The sequence below is a fragment of the Narcine bancroftii genome, chromosome 1 (genome assembly GCF_036971445.1).
Source record: "Narcine bancroftii isolate sNarBan1 chromosome 1, sNarBan1.hap1, whole genome shotgun sequence".
In the NCBI taxonomy this organism is placed as follows: Eukaryota; Metazoa; Chordata; class Chondrichthyes; order Torpediniformes; family Narcinidae; genus Narcine; species Narcine bancroftii.
The window spans coordinates 269,082,604-269,098,170 of record NC_091469.1 but is presented as its reverse complement, the minus strand read 5'-3'; the positions used below and the strand labels follow the sequence as shown (position 1 = coordinate 269,098,170).

General features: G+C 37.2%; 1 protein-coding gene across 1 annotated transcript in view; it reads right to left on the bottom strand.

Moving 5' to 3' along the window:
* otog (otogelin) overlaps nucleotides 1-15,567 on the bottom strand; it is a 190,090-nt gene that overhangs the window by 85,345 nt on the left and 89,178 nt on the right. The window contains exons 27-33 of the mRNA XM_069922075.1: nucleotides 14,557-14,703; nucleotides 14,256-14,375; nucleotides 11,225-11,341; nucleotides 9,193-9,349; nucleotides 8,016-8,042; nucleotides 6,327-6,494; nucleotides 4,873-5,151 (exon numbers count right to left, since the gene is read on the bottom strand). Of these exons, the coding sequence (XP_069778176.1) occupies nucleotides 4,873-5,151; nucleotides 6,327-6,494; nucleotides 8,016-8,042; nucleotides 9,193-9,349; nucleotides 11,225-11,341; nucleotides 14,256-14,375; nucleotides 14,557-14,703 (1,015 nt within the window). The remainder of the gene's footprint in view (nucleotides 1-4,872; nucleotides 5,152-6,326; nucleotides 6,495-8,015; nucleotides 8,043-9,192; nucleotides 9,350-11,224; nucleotides 11,342-14,255; nucleotides 14,376-14,556; nucleotides 14,704-15,567) is intronic.

Sequence of the window (15,567 nt, the reverse complement as noted above, 5' to 3'; positions counted from 1 at the left end):
CTTTCAAGCTAAATAATTCATCTGGGATTGTTGCATTCTCCAAGACTCAATAGTGAATTCTCTAACTTCAAATAACTTGCTTATGTCAGGATTTAATGTTGGGCTTTCAATTACTTTTGTTCCCCTCCTTTCGTTCCTTGCAACTTTTCATTCTGTATGTATGGTTCAGTATGTCCCATTCAGCCAGAATATACAAATCACCGAGACTTCACATTTGTAACAGACAACAGGGTTTAACTGTCATTTCAATTTATGACATCCACTGCCTTCCCTTCTTCCTCTGCTACTTAGACCAAGTTACCTTTTTTTCTCTGTTTTGATGAAGGGTCTTTGAGCTGAAATTTCAAGTGGCTTCTCTTTCCACAGATGCTTCTTGACTGGCTGAGTTCTTTCAGCAATTCTGTTTCTATCCCATGATGGCTTGTGCAAGTACACATTTTTTTTTAATCCAGAAAGTGAAATGTCAAGAGTCAAGAAATAAGATTCATGCCAATGACACAGTGGTGGAGGTTCACAGCTTCACTTCCATTAAATTTCTCATATTAAGAAACACAAAAAATGTAGAGATTACTAATTCAATAAAGTACTTTGATATCCACATTGTGATAGGAAGAAGTAAAGGTTTTCATTAATTCTGTCTACTATTTATACCATCAAGCTGCAGGCAGCAGAAGCAGTAACTGTGAGAAATACAGGCAGCAGTTAATGTGCGAAAGAGAGACTGTATTAATGTTTTCCAATTCTTATATTGTTTCTATTACCATCTTTTATCATTAGCTCCCACAAACTATTCTTATATCCTCTTTTAGATACATTATCCAGTTTCAGAACTAGCTTAATTAAAATTTTCAAAAACTTGCAATTTATTTCCCTTTGATTTTGAGATTACATTTCCCAAGTTAACATTCTGACAACCAGTACAATACCTTGCATTAATGGAAAAATAAATTCACAATGACAGTCAGCTGTGCAAGGATCTTCTCTTCCCAACTATATCCCTTCATTAGCGACACACTTTCTCCATCCTGCACCTGGTCAAACTGCCCATGATAAATACAGGTGATGGAGCTGTGGAAAGCTGTAAAAAATCTTTCCATCCAAAGAAGGGAGAGTCGTTGAATTAAAATTAAATTTAAAAATACATAAATTCTATCAATTATTTTTTGTTCCACATGAGATAGAAAGTGAAGAGTTTTAGCCCATTGAATATTTGCCTATTATTCTGTTCATTTTACTTCAGTCTTTTCTGAATCTTGATTCCCAAGTTGGATATGATCTCTGATCTAATATGCAAGGCATGTACAACCGTCAGCATGAAACTTAATCTGCCTTTGCCTTTGCGCTCTGTAGCTGGTATAACTTTTCCATTAACCTAAACAAATGGTACTATATTTTTAGAACATGCAATTACCCTGCCTCAGCATGTTAGGCTCTGACTGTGCCCAAGAAAGTGTGCTGGGAGTGAACTAAGTGCAATAGTGCATTGCTTATAAGAATGCTGAAACTTGAATCCTTGTATGCAATGATTAATGAAATGCTTCTTGATCATTCGATCTGATCCAATAGCTGAGGTAAATTGTTTCAGTTTTCCATTGGAATAGGATAGATTTTTTTTAACATAACGAGCTTTGAGAGGAATATCCCTGCACTTTAAAAAGATTATGCAAGGAATGGTACTTGCAGTAAATTTCCACATGCTTTTTCTCTCATTTTAAGGACAACAGATTATTTAAAGATTCAAATGGTTTTACAGCCAGTCACTCCACCTATTAAAATCTAAGCAAATATGTGATTGAAGACGTGATTAGGCCACATTTCCCCCCCAAAAACACAAATTTTCTATATTAAAATCAATCTACAACTGAGTCATCTTGCTAGTATCATGAATTTTTTAAAAAACTCAATGTGGTCCAAAATTTGGCCTGCAAGTCCTTTCCTAGAACCACTACAATGGTAATCCTAAATGATAAATGTTTTCTGCTTGTGCATTTGTTATGGTGAAATTCTCAGTTCAAGAAGGGCTTATTTTTAAAAACAATTATCATCAGATTTTAATTTAATTTTAATTTTTTTAAAATTTAGACATACAGCACTGTAACAGGCCAATTCAGCCCTACGAGTCCGTGCCGCCTAATTTACACCCCATTAATCTACACCTTGGTACATATTTGAAGGGTGGGAGGAAACTGGAGCCCCCATAGAAAACCCAAGTTGACATGGGGAGAACTTATAAACTCTTTACAGACAGCACGGGATTCGAACCCAGATCTGGTCCCAATTGCTGGTGCTGTAAAGGTGTTGCACCAACTGTTATGCCAACCGCCCCATTATCTCACACTCCAAACTCTGAACATCTAATTTAACCTCCCCCAAAATAAGAATCCTGAAAAAAATCCAGCATTTTAATAAAAATCTGTCTGCTCACTGCAACATTGGCAGTTCAGGTGGATATTAAATTCCTCTCCACATTTTTGAACTAAAGAGAGCTCCAGCCAATTATTGTCCCTAACAAATGCCATCAAATAGAAAGGTAATTTTTGCCAGTTTCAATTTGGTGATGCTGCCTCATTCAGCAAATGTCACTTTATGCAAATATAATTTACTAAATGCTGTGACTGAAAAAAATTCTGGGCCACTGCAACATCCATATTTTAAGTGACAAAAGAATCAGGCTTCGTCAATGTGGATTTCTTTATGCTTGACGTTATCAGTATTTTCTTTTGAGGTTGCTACTAGCAGATTAGACAAGGAGGGAGAGGAGGTGTGAAATCAGTTGATATGATGTATTTAAACCTTCAGAAGGCCTCCTATAAATTCCTGCACACACTCAAAAAAAGCGAACAATATCAGCATACAAGAGATTACATTCATTTATAAGTGCAGATTGGTTATCCAAAAATATTTACATTAGCATATCATTTTCAAGTGGAGAGGCTGTGAATAGTGCAAAGATCAGTATTGCAAGCAGATTTGTGTGAAACAATCTATTTACAAATGCAATCAAGTTTACTGGTAACAAAACTGTGCCAGTGTGAGGAGTCACAGACATTTCATATGGAACATTACACCATAATAGATCCCCTTAAACCCATGTTGTTATGCCACTCCTAAACAATATACCTGTTGAAGGGACCATGCACAATAAGCTGGATGCAACATGACTTACTTGACCTCACTATCTGCAGACTTTTTCCTTTAACTCCACAACAATCTAATCCAATTTCTGGCTAAAGAAATGGTAATGGTATGGTAGATGAAATGCAATGTACAAAATTTTAGAAAAAATGGAAAGCAGTTTTTTTAAGATCTTGAAAGAAGTTAGCATTCAGAGAGGTCTGGGTGTCTTCCTAAAAGAATCACAGCACATAATTATGGGGCAAATAATATTTTACCATTAATTGACTGAAGAATAATAAGACCCAGGTGAGATTTCACCTGGAATATTGTGCACAGGTGAGATTTCACCTGGAATATTGTGCACAGGTGAGATTTCACCTGGAATATTGTGCACAGGTGAGATTTCACCTGGAATATTGTGCACAGGTGGAGCCTCCCTACTTAAAAGATAGACTTACAATAAAGGAATCACATGATGGATCACCAGCCTTGTTCCTGAGATGGCAGAGGATTTAAATCAGTGGTTCTCAATGTTTTTCTTTCCCCTCACATACCACTTTAAGTAATCCTTATGCCACAAGTGCTCTGTGATTAGTAAGAGATTGTTTAAGGTGGTATGTGAGTGAAAAGGGAAGGCTGAGAATCACTGCTCTAGACCCATTTATTACTGAAATATTTTACTTGAGAAAAATTGTCGTTGGTCCATTTCCTTTGGAGTTATGAAACCGTGCACATAACAAGTCAATGAAGTACGATTAAAACAATGGTTTTCAAACTTTTTCTTTCCACCCACATACCACCTTAAGCAATTCTTTACTAATCACAGAGCATCTATGGCATAGGGAAGTGGTATATGAGTGGAAAGAAAAGTTTGAGAACCACTGGTTTAAATGATGAGGAAAGATAAGCAGTTGAGAAGAATGAAAAACGAAATATCCAAGGATAGATACAGGAATGCCATTTATCCTAGCTCAGGTGTTTTGAATAAACCAGGTATACGGTCTCACAAAAACACTAAAACTTGAAAAATGTCCTTCATCCGTGGCTGTGAATCTTTGTAATTGTCAAACCAAGAGGACTAAGCTGGTTCAACCACTGGTAAACTAGTGAGTTTACTATTGAGTATATTCAAGGCAGAGAAGCATTAATGTATTTTTGGGTCAGAGTGAATCAAGGAGAAAGAAGGTTCTGCAGGAAAGTGGAATGGAGATAAAAAAAAGATCAGCTACAATTTTTCTGTGGCCCAGGGACATTGAGCTAAATAGCCGATTGCTATTTCGGTTTTATTGAAGGCTGATACTGAACAGTTGGAGTGGTCAGCAAACTTGTTGTCTCAAAATCACCATTTCTAATGAGCTATTTTATAATCCACTCTTTTATTTAATGAATTGAATTTCAACTCCTTGGCTTTTATGATCAGGTTCAAATTCATGTATCCAGAAGAGTTAAGGATTCTGGACAACGGACCAGTAACTTAACCCTGAGGCTGCTATCCATGAGACAGGCAAGGTAGACCTGGAATGTTGTTGCATACATATACAGGGAGATCTGTTCCAAATTCTGGCCATGTGACATTTGTGTTCGCATTCCTCCTTTACAGTTCTGCTCTTTTAGAGCTCAGATCTATCCAGTGTTTGTAAATTAGCTGACTAGAAACAAAATAACATTTCCTGTCAATTCAGATTAGATTGCAATGTTTCCAAGTGAGAATCATCTATTTAGTATTTTTTAAAACCAAAGATATTATTTGCTCACCGACAAGCTGAAAGAGTGTAGCATGTCTGAAACCCTCCGAGTGATTGTATTTCCACAGATGGAGAATAGAACTTGCGAGATGAACGAAGAATCCAGGATTCATGTAAGATTCAAAGGCATTGTATCCCAACACCCACGCATCCTTGTGGAATTTAAATGTTGCCTCTTTCTGAAAAGTTGTATTGAATTCCCATTTACTGAGGTGCAGGTCCCCATCAAGTCCAGTCTTAAGAAAATAATTTGGTTTGTCAGCCACTTCCAAGGAAACTAATGATGCATCTGTTGTAAACAAATATTTTTTAAAAATATTAATCACACTGTGATCAAATATTTATAAATGATCACTTTATTGCTGCAACAAAAAAAAAATAGAACAGCACAAGTGAAATATAATTACTGAACCCCAAGATACAGGTTTTAATTGACATCATTTCCTTTGTAAGCCTCATGTGCTCTTTAAAAAAAAATATTGGCCTGGTCACGATAGGAATTTCAAACTGCTAAAATTATTTTTGTACTTTTAGATTTACGTTAAATCTCCAGAAACACGAAGGTCTAAGACTGCACTTCGACACAAGCATTCTCAAGGTGAGGATTATTCAAATGTTTTCCATCTGCACTAATATTAAAGCAGTACATTCAAATTTATATGTGAATCTATGCCTTTTTTTTCAGTAAAAGATGAAGATGCTGTATAAAGATCAATGGAGCAAACTGCAGGGAAATTTTGTTACACTACTTTTCTCACTGCCTCGTTCAGATAGCTTTTTTCCAACAGTTATTAGGCTCTTGAACCTCCCTCGCTAGACTAATCATGAACTGTTCTGACACCGAAAAAAGTATGTCTGCATAACTGTTAACACCACTTTTGTTTTTGCGCTATGTTAACTATGAATATTACCTGTCTGTTTTTTTTGTGCAGTATTTATTATCTCTTTCTATTTAATGTACACTATTTTTCTTGGTGTATCTTATGTAACTGTTCGGCTGCAGCTCGCGAGATTTTTGTGTGCATGTGTACATTGCACAACGTATATGACAATCAACTAATTATCCATCAGTGTGACCTCACTTTTAAGGATTTATTACAGATGTATCCTATTTTTTATATTTTTCAATATGGACTTTCAAAAGGCATCTAAAATAGCAAAAATAAAGTATATATATATTTTTTTTTATTTAAATCGGTTACCCTAATGATGCTTTAGTAGCTTTATGTTGAATGTGAAAAATATGAAATTCAGATTAGATTGCAATGTTTCCAAGTGAGAATTGGTTAGAGAATAATCTATTTAGTATTTTTTAACACCAAAGATATTATCTGCTCACCGATATATCAACGATCAGATATTTTTGGAGGCAAACTGTTGCGAGATACAATGTTATTTATTGGCAAATAATATTGTGATTATTGCTGAATAACTGCAAAGTTTGTCAAACTTCGACTTGCTTACCATGCGGCTGAGTTGAGTAAAGCCCTGGTGTCAGCATAAAGAGTGTCACTACTCCTGCAATGGAAATTTCTCTTGTAGCTGGAAAAACCTCTCCACTTGACAAATTAGCTGCGATGACTTTGCTTGCATCCAAGTAACTGACCAAAAAGTAAGGACCCTTTCCCAGCACTGTAATCAGAAAAAAAAATTCACTCAATTTCATTTAGAAAAAATACTCATGTATAATGAATATCAACTACATCTGTATACTTTACCCCCACCACCACCAAAGGACTTGGTTCAATTTTGTAATAAGGAGTCAAGAGATAATCATTTAATAAATAGTTACTTTTTAAAACTCTCTTCCTTCACTGAAGAATACATAGAATATAATTAGCATTTAATTCCAAAGATTTTTCTCTACTTTTTTCAGTAAGCAATGCCTCTTTATTTTGCCCTTTTATTTGGTTGATTATCAGTAAAGCTCCTTTGGTTGGTTACATACAAGTTATGTCAAAGCAGTATGGGCAGCTATTTAAATTGAATGGTTGAAGATCAAGCATCTTGTCTTATTGAGTACCTGTCTACATTTGAACTGGGAGAAAGGTGGAAAAAGAATAAATTTAGACATATCTCACAGTAACAGGCCATTTCAGCCTATGGGCCCATGCTGCCCAATCAAACCCAATTAATCTACACCCCCCCCCCCCCAATATGTTTCGAATGGTGGGAGGAAACCGAAGCCCCCAGAGAAAACACAGGGAGAACATACAAACTCCTTACAGACAGCACAGGATTTGAACCTCAGTCCCGATCGCTGGCGCTGTGACGATATTGCGCTAACCACTACATCAACTGTAACATCCCAAATAAGATAATGTAATTTTTTTTAAACTGCTCCAAACCACAATTTAAAAGGATTACCTTGTTGAATCAATTTTTGAAAACCAATTTTTCAGTAACTAATTTACATTAAGAATTATCTATTTCCTTAAAAAAAAATGGGACAAGTATCTACATAATGAGATATTATACCTTATAACTTTTCAAATATTGCAAACACAGCCCCCTCGAGGGGCTCAGTCTTAATGACTGTCCTTCACTATACAGAATTTCAGATAGAGATGTTCCACTACATTTTTCAAATATCTTGGTTTTTCTCTGTCAAAACTCATCCTCTAAATACTCATACAGTGTGAAACTGGGATATGGTTTGTATTTTAAGATTTTTTTTCCTGTATGCACAGAACTCTGAATGAACTTCACAATATGACTCTCATGGTGTCCCTGTTACTTACTGATTGATCTTTTACACTGTGACTCTATCTTCTGTAACTGTGCTTTTGCCCCTCCTACTTTCAACATCTGTATGGATAGTAGAGTTGACTATCTTGATTACACATGGAAGAATCTTTTGTCCATACCGGGGAAAAATGTGATAATAAACTTGAACAATTATTTCACTTTGCCTATAACACAATTAAAGAATCTCTCTAAATGTAAAGCCAAAAGACCTTGAAAATCCAGTTCTATTCATTCCAAAATTTCAAAGGACATTTGTAGTTTTTAAACTGCCATTTTTCCTAGAAATTGCCTATCCATCACAATTACTCCCTTACTCAAAGAAAATCACTGTAAATGCAAAGTGCACATTTGCTTAAAAAAACTAAATGCACAAATGTTCTGCTTAACTGGCATAATAGTTCTTACCTTTATTATAGTATTCACAGTCATAAGCTGAAATGAAAAAAAGACATTAATGTTATGCTGTCTGGCACTTACAGTAATCAAATTTCTAATAAATTTAATTATCTTTAAATCCTTTATATTACCCTCAGCATTTTCTCTCAGCAAATGAAGAGATTGGTTAAAAACCTGGGAGCAGGTAACCAATGTTACTGTGCATTGAGCCAACCAAAAGCTCTTTAATTTTCACTTTTTAATCAAATAAGATTAAAACAAAAATAGCAACTTCCCTTAAAGTGATTCATATACATTTAAAACAGTACAGTTGAAAATTATGAAAGATTCAGACGGTGCAAAGTGCTTTTACAATTCATTTTATTATCATATCAAGGAATAGGAAAAGATATATTTTGAAATTTAGGAAGGGATCTTACTTAAGTACAGCATGAAATTTGTATCTTTGAGAATTTTGGCATAACCTCAATGTTAAAAAGCTGTATTTAAATAATTCTTTAATTTGACCTGGGACAATTCCAAAGTTGGTAATGGTTTACAGTGAATTTTTATGTGGGGACACGTTTCCACAACTGACCATGTGGAAGAATTCAAGGAAAGGAATTTCACATTTAGGCTATCTCTGGATTCCACGCATTCAATTTAAGGACACCCCTCCAAACAAGTGGGGCTCCTGTAATAACATTAATTCTGACTCACGCACATATGCTTGTTCCTACAAATGGCAGATCTAGTTTCCACTTGCTCTTCAGTTTTACTCAAGGCTTATTTTTGGTTTTATGTGCTTCTGAAGTCATTTATTACAATGTAGTTAAGGTTATACTAATTGTGTGATTTTTGTGTATTTTCCCATTTATCGATAAAATTAACTTATGGGGGTCTATAAAAACAGAGCCTGTTCATCATTTGAGAATGGTCTGTAACTGGTCTCATTGGAAATATGCTGTACCTAAACTCTAAATGAAGCACTGAAAGCAAATTACGCTTTTCCCATGCTCCTCCAAAAAGTCCCACAGTCACAAGAAGCATGTTGCAAAAACATAAAGGAGGAATGAGATTCACTGACCACAAGACTCCGTTTCAAGATATCCATGCTAAAGAGATAATAAGACCTGAATGGCATGTATCACTGCTCGAGTACTGTTATCTTACTGCTGCAGGTGTGTAATCAAGTTTCAATACTTACGGCAGATCATGGGAGTTCTCCAATCAATTGCAACCCCATGTTGACAGCATATGTGAGCATATGCAAGTACACTGGTACAAAAACACTCACAGTCACCACCTCTGTTACAGGCACATGTATCAGACAAGCAGTTAGAATAAAACCAGGTGACATCAATCTGAAAGTTGACAAAAGAAAATAGAACAAAGTATTTTTGTAAGATATTATTCAGCAAGTCCTGAAAACTAGTTAATAAAACATTAATTTTATAAACTCATCTTCTCATTTTTGGATATACAAGTTTCCATATAGCCAGAAATCCTAATCTCCAAATTAGTTGTGTGTTGAAGATAAAAGATCAAGATGTGTCTCGTGAAACAGAAAAACAGACTAATTTGTACAACAGTGAAACAAGAAAGTCTGCAGATGCTATGATTGTAGTTAATACACAAACATGCTGGAGAACCTCAGCAGGTCCCGCATCATACATAGGGAGGCAAAGGTATATAAACAATATTTTGGGCTTGAGCTCTTTGACAAGATATGAGCAAAATGCAGGTGGGCGTCTGAATCAAACGGTGGGGGAGAAGGCCTGGAGCAGGGGGGAGAGCACAGGCCAACAGCCCAGAGGCTATAGGTATCCATAGATAAGACAGGAGAGAAAAGCAGAGAATTGATTGGGGGAAGGGAGTAACTCAGAATGCAGGGCTAGAGGAAGAAAGACAATTGGATATGGAGAGACAGGAGGCTGAGGCATAACAGAGAAGTCAATGATAGTGCCATCTGGTTGGAGGGTGCCCAGACAGAATTATTGATGTGTGAATCCGCAGGGGGTTCATTTGTGGCCTCCTCTACATCAGAGAGACTGGACACAGACTAGGAGATCGCTCTGCTGAGCATCTTCGCTCTGTCCACTGTAATAGCAGGGATCTCCCAGTGGCCACCCATTTCAATTCCCCGCTGTATTTCCTTGTCTGTCCACGGTCTAATGCACTGCCAACTGAGTCCACCTGCAAATTGAAAGAACAACACCTCACAGTCCGTCTGGGCCCCCTACAACCAGGTGGTATTAACATCAATCTGTTTTCTGTTAGACATCCCCCCCCCCACCCCACAGTCTCTCCCTGTCCCCCAGTCTCCTTTTCTCCAGTTCTGCATTCACAGTTACTCCCCTCCCCCAATCAAATCTCAGCTTTTTTTCTCCTGTCCTCCTAGTTACGTCCACCTTGGCTGTTGGCCGGTGTTCCTCCCCCCTTACCTCACCCTTTTATTCAGACATCTGCCTGCTTTTTCCTCATGCCTTGATGCAGGGCTCAGGCCCAAAACATTGGTTATACATCTTTGCCTCCTATGAACGCTGCGGGACTGCCGAGTTTCTCCAGTACTTTTATTTTGTACAGTATTAATTTCAGCTCTCTGGTGTAATTTCCTCCTCACAAACTTCTGATCAGTAAGAAAAAAGAAACAAACTCATCAGATCAAGCAGGATCTGTGGAGTTGGAGGGATGGTCAATATTTCAGGTCAGGAAATATCTGTCTCATCCCTCCCTCACATTTCTATAGACTGGCTATCTTACCTCTAATCTCTCAAGAGTCAACACTCAGGGCTGATATTTCCCATTTCCCAAAACAGTATGAAGCACAGGGCTCGTGTTTAATAGTCCAACAATAGTGAACATCAGGACATTGGTAAAGATGCAACAGTGTCTGATTACCTTTTTTTTTAAGACTACTCCAACATCAACATAAAATGCATTTTGTAGATGAGATTGATCAGTTAAGAGGCACATAAAATGGATATCAAATAGCCTGATATAACTGTCAAGTGTGACAGTTCAATCCTTTCAGTAAGAACAAGAAACCCACACCACTTTTGTCTGTCTTCTTGGAGTGAGTAAATCAGGGATAAGCATCAGAAATGGGAGATAGGCATCAATGGATTAAGAAAAGTAATCGTCCGATTCAAACTCTTATTAGTCTGGACCGAAGGCCACTCTTGTACAATGGACAAAAGTTGAAGTGGAAAAATCCTATGGTTTAGGTCAGTACTCACCACTGGATGGCAGGGCTGGAACACCTCGCACAATAATATTCCGCATTCCTTCTTCGCAAATGGCTCACGCAGAGGGTTCATGTTGCACGGATCACGGATGTCAGGGCTACTTGCACACTAGGAAAGATTAAGTCGCAGATACAAATGTTAAATAACGTTTACTTTCAATTTTTAAAAAACTGTCTTCAAATGCAGTCTTGCGATACACTTAGTGAAAGAACTTAATGTTACAAGTATTTCAGAGAAAATTCCAATTCTCCGTGCTCAGGTGAAAGAGGCTTTAAAATTGCTCCTGTGATTTATCCCCACATTTAAGCTCTCAATTCTGTTGTTTACATCATGTGCAAAGGTCTGGGAAGGAATCACAGCTGTGCCCCAATAACTCTTCCCACCACCACCCACACCCCCACCCTCTCCACCCAAATTCCAAATTCCTCCACCCCAGCTCGCTATTCAGGAATACAATCACATATTTAAATAACATATGATGCAGATGGAACAGCAACTTGAAGGTAGATCAATAGAGCTACTTGCAGGGTAGATGGCACAGAAAAGGAACAGTCAATTTAGAATCGTGGCATTATAAGACACTACTCTGCCTACCACTTCTGTACTGTTTGAAAAGGAAATACTCAACCCCATCTGACCTTCCAGCCCTAAGCCCTACGTCATGGTTCTTCACGTAGAAGTTCAAGCACTTTTTAAAATGGGACTTGGCCTTCTGCCTCTACCATATTTTCAGGCAGTGCATTGCGATAACTTCCAATCTATTGGTGAAAATTGCATTCCTCACATCTCTAAATATTCTGCTAAATAGCATTAATTAATTGCATTTTGACTACTCTGCCAAAGGAAATAGATCCTTCCTGTTCACTTTATCTCAACCTTGAATGAATATACACACCTCAGGTATGTTTCCCTTCAGATTTCTGTCCCACAGTAAACAATCCTGTCTTATCTAGCTCTTATTACAAACCCATGGTATACAGAATTCAACCGTATATTTGCCACTTGGTGAAGGGAAAAAAAACAGTGATCATGAGGTAGTGGAAAAGTTTTAGTTAGGCGTTGTAAGAGTAAGTCTAAACCAACTGAAAAATACACTTACTTGGCATCTACCAATCCCCATTACTACAATATTTTTGTGCTAAGTTTCGAGTGCTCTTAAAGGGAGAGTCATCTGCAATTTTTTGGATCAGTAGATCTGCATGGATACCAAGAAACTTTGATTTGAAGGTAATTTTAACTTACCTACTTGTCTTTCACCTCTCAGTGTTAAACCCTATTGAAGAAAATGTAGGTTTTGTGTGCATAGCTTAAATACCGCAAGTGACTACCGTGATTCTGAGGTAGAACTAGCTTAAAAAGGCTCCCTTGGACCAGCATGGACTTAATGGACTAGATATTCTCCACCCCCCCCCCACCCCCTTGCATACAAAACTTTACAGTTCTATGTTTTTATGGAGAGGTAGCCAGCTCTAGCTGGTTTCAAATCAGTTCAGTACGTTTAAAATTAATGTCAGGGAAAGGATGCCACTTGGTATAGACATCTTCATCCAATGTTTAAGAGCTTCATTCCATCTATCATTCTTATCATTCCATCTACAAAGATAAACTTTCACCGCATGCTCAGCACAAGCCTTAAAGAGTGGCCTGTGTTCAACAGAGGAGATTCTCAAAGTGAATGTTAAGTATAGCTGTCAAAGGAGAGAACCAGCCAAGAAGAGAGATTCTTGAAAAATATTATGTGAATACATCAGTACAATCAGTAAAAGAGAGATGGGGGTAAAAGTAGAGGGCCAAGGATAGCTGCACAGTTACATTTGAGTGGAAATTAGATCAGTATACGAGGTCAAAACAATTAAGAAATAAAAGACTGACATCGGTTGATTAATTCGTATTGTCTCTGGGAGTGATGTCTGTTTGAACTCAGTCAAATGTATGTGTCAGTGAAAGCATAAAAGCAGAGATAGGATGTTAATTGTCCCAATTCAGTCAGTGGTCCTACAAATTGAAAGTCACGTAGTCACTTTAATTTGAATGCTCTGGAGATCTCAAAGACATAACACAAACATACAAACACAGGGACTTTAGGCAGGATTAGCTGCTCATCCCCTCAAGCATCCTTCGCTGTTCATTATATACTGATCTGATTGCATCTCCTCTTCCATGATCTGCCACCCTTCGTAGCCTTTCACATTCTGATTTATCAGCTAACTATTCTGCCTGACAATTGTACAAAGAACCTGCTTCGGTTTTCCTTTCAGGAAGAGAGTGCCAAAGATACAAAACCCTCTGAAAAAAATCTCATCCCTGCCCTAAATGGGTGACCCCTTATTTTTATAGTCTAGTATATCATATATAGTTTTAAGTTTTGTCACTGGAGGAAATATCCTCCTCATATCCACCCTGTCAATTCCTCAAAATGTTACAAGTTTCAAATAATTACTGCCATGGTTTCAGAATATGTGCAAAAAAACTCTTCCACTTGGATAGCTGTATTGAACTGCATAGATAAAAATAAAATATTCACTAAGAATCACCTCATATTGAGATCATAATTAACCTGATTATGATCCCAAATAGAGTTCTTTCATATCAATTCTTCTTATACAGCAGTTAGTTTGTCTACATGGCTTTTAAGCACACCAGAGATTGTTACAAGCAGCACACACAATTTATGGTGCACATGACAGGAATGATCAACCCAATGCGGTTTTACCTGCAAAAATTTTGGTATCATCGCTCTCAAGGAGGATCACAGTTTGAAGATTTGCAAGAGTCATAGCTTATACTCTCTCTCTCTCTCTTTCTTTGGTTGTTCTTATCATCCCAGTATTTCACTTTATTATCTAAACCCCCAATAAGTGCCTTGGTTCAATAGATGAGGACTCATTTTGTGCCATGGTGCACAATGAGTGTCACTAGAACAATAGATTGTTGGAAGCACCAATCTCAGACAAACTTCTTCTTGAATCTCACTTAGCATCACAATTATGCAAAGTGTTTAATGCCTCTCATGTTTACATACCTCCATGGCTGTCCAGCTGTTCCCAAACTCTTGTGGATTTGATACTTCCATGTGATCCGGAGTCTTCATTTCATTGACAGTTTTCATGTCAAAATTTCCACACAACCCAGAGAGTTTACCCTACATGAAAGTAGAAAAGGAAGCAGGAGGAAAATAATTCAATCAGTAGCAAAATATGCACAAAGATTTTGTTAATTGGTCTGCAGTTGACAAATGTGAACAAAATGCAGTAATTACTGATCTTCAGGAAAAATGTGAATACACAATTTTCACAGTAAGGGTTGCATATAATTGGGTGTACCTGCCACTTGGGTCCAACTTGGGTGTGTATTGTTGTCTTTTGATCCCATAGTATGGAAATTTCTTCAGTAGGGAAATGTATCACAGTAAAAATACCAGCTTTCCATACGTGCATTAATTGTTTGGTGTCCATGATATTGGAAAGACTCTGAAAAGATTTATGACAATTATTTGACAAATGATATGAAAGATCATACAATTTAATCTAGATATGATTGCTCCTCAATGCAGAAAGATCCAGTGGGGAAAATAGGCCATTAGTGTCACTGAATAAATTATTCAAATTTAACACAGTATTTCACAAAACACAGACATGATGCAAATTTTTGCCACAATCAATGAGGTCAACACTGGACACAACTTCTCTTCCCCTTTTAGCATTTTAAAGGTACTGGTTTCTTTTTCAACTTCATTTTCTGCTCTTGCATTTCCACCAAACAATTTCCTTTCTTATTCCACTTCTCGAAGCTACTGCAGAATACACACTTGTCCTTTTCCATCTTTGCACCATTCAGGCAAACAGACCTCCTGTTCACAGCAGCGATTCACTTGCACATTTTCCGATCCAGTGTACCGCAATTGGGGTTCTCACGTTGGTCTCCTCTTTATTGGATTGGTGGCCACTTTGTGAAGAGGCCATATCCAACCCACTGGAATAATCCTGAACTTCTTCTTAACTGCCACTTTAATTCTAGACCCCTCTCCCATTCTGCATTTCATAACCTCTGTGTTTTTGTTCCCTCTCTCCAAACATCTCCATGAACCTATTAAGCTGATGAACTTATTTCCCCCATTGCAATAGTGGCTTCATCTTAAAGATATTCAATTTGTCCCATCCTTCATGCAACACAAAAACAATTTAATTTTCCCCCATTTTTCATGAAAGTCTTTAAACTCCAGATCTCCATTGATGCCACCTAACCTAAATGGGTTTCCATTTTATGATATTGAAACCTTTAACAATAGAATTGCTTAATCTAATTAAGTTAATTTTGATGATTATAGAATTGCT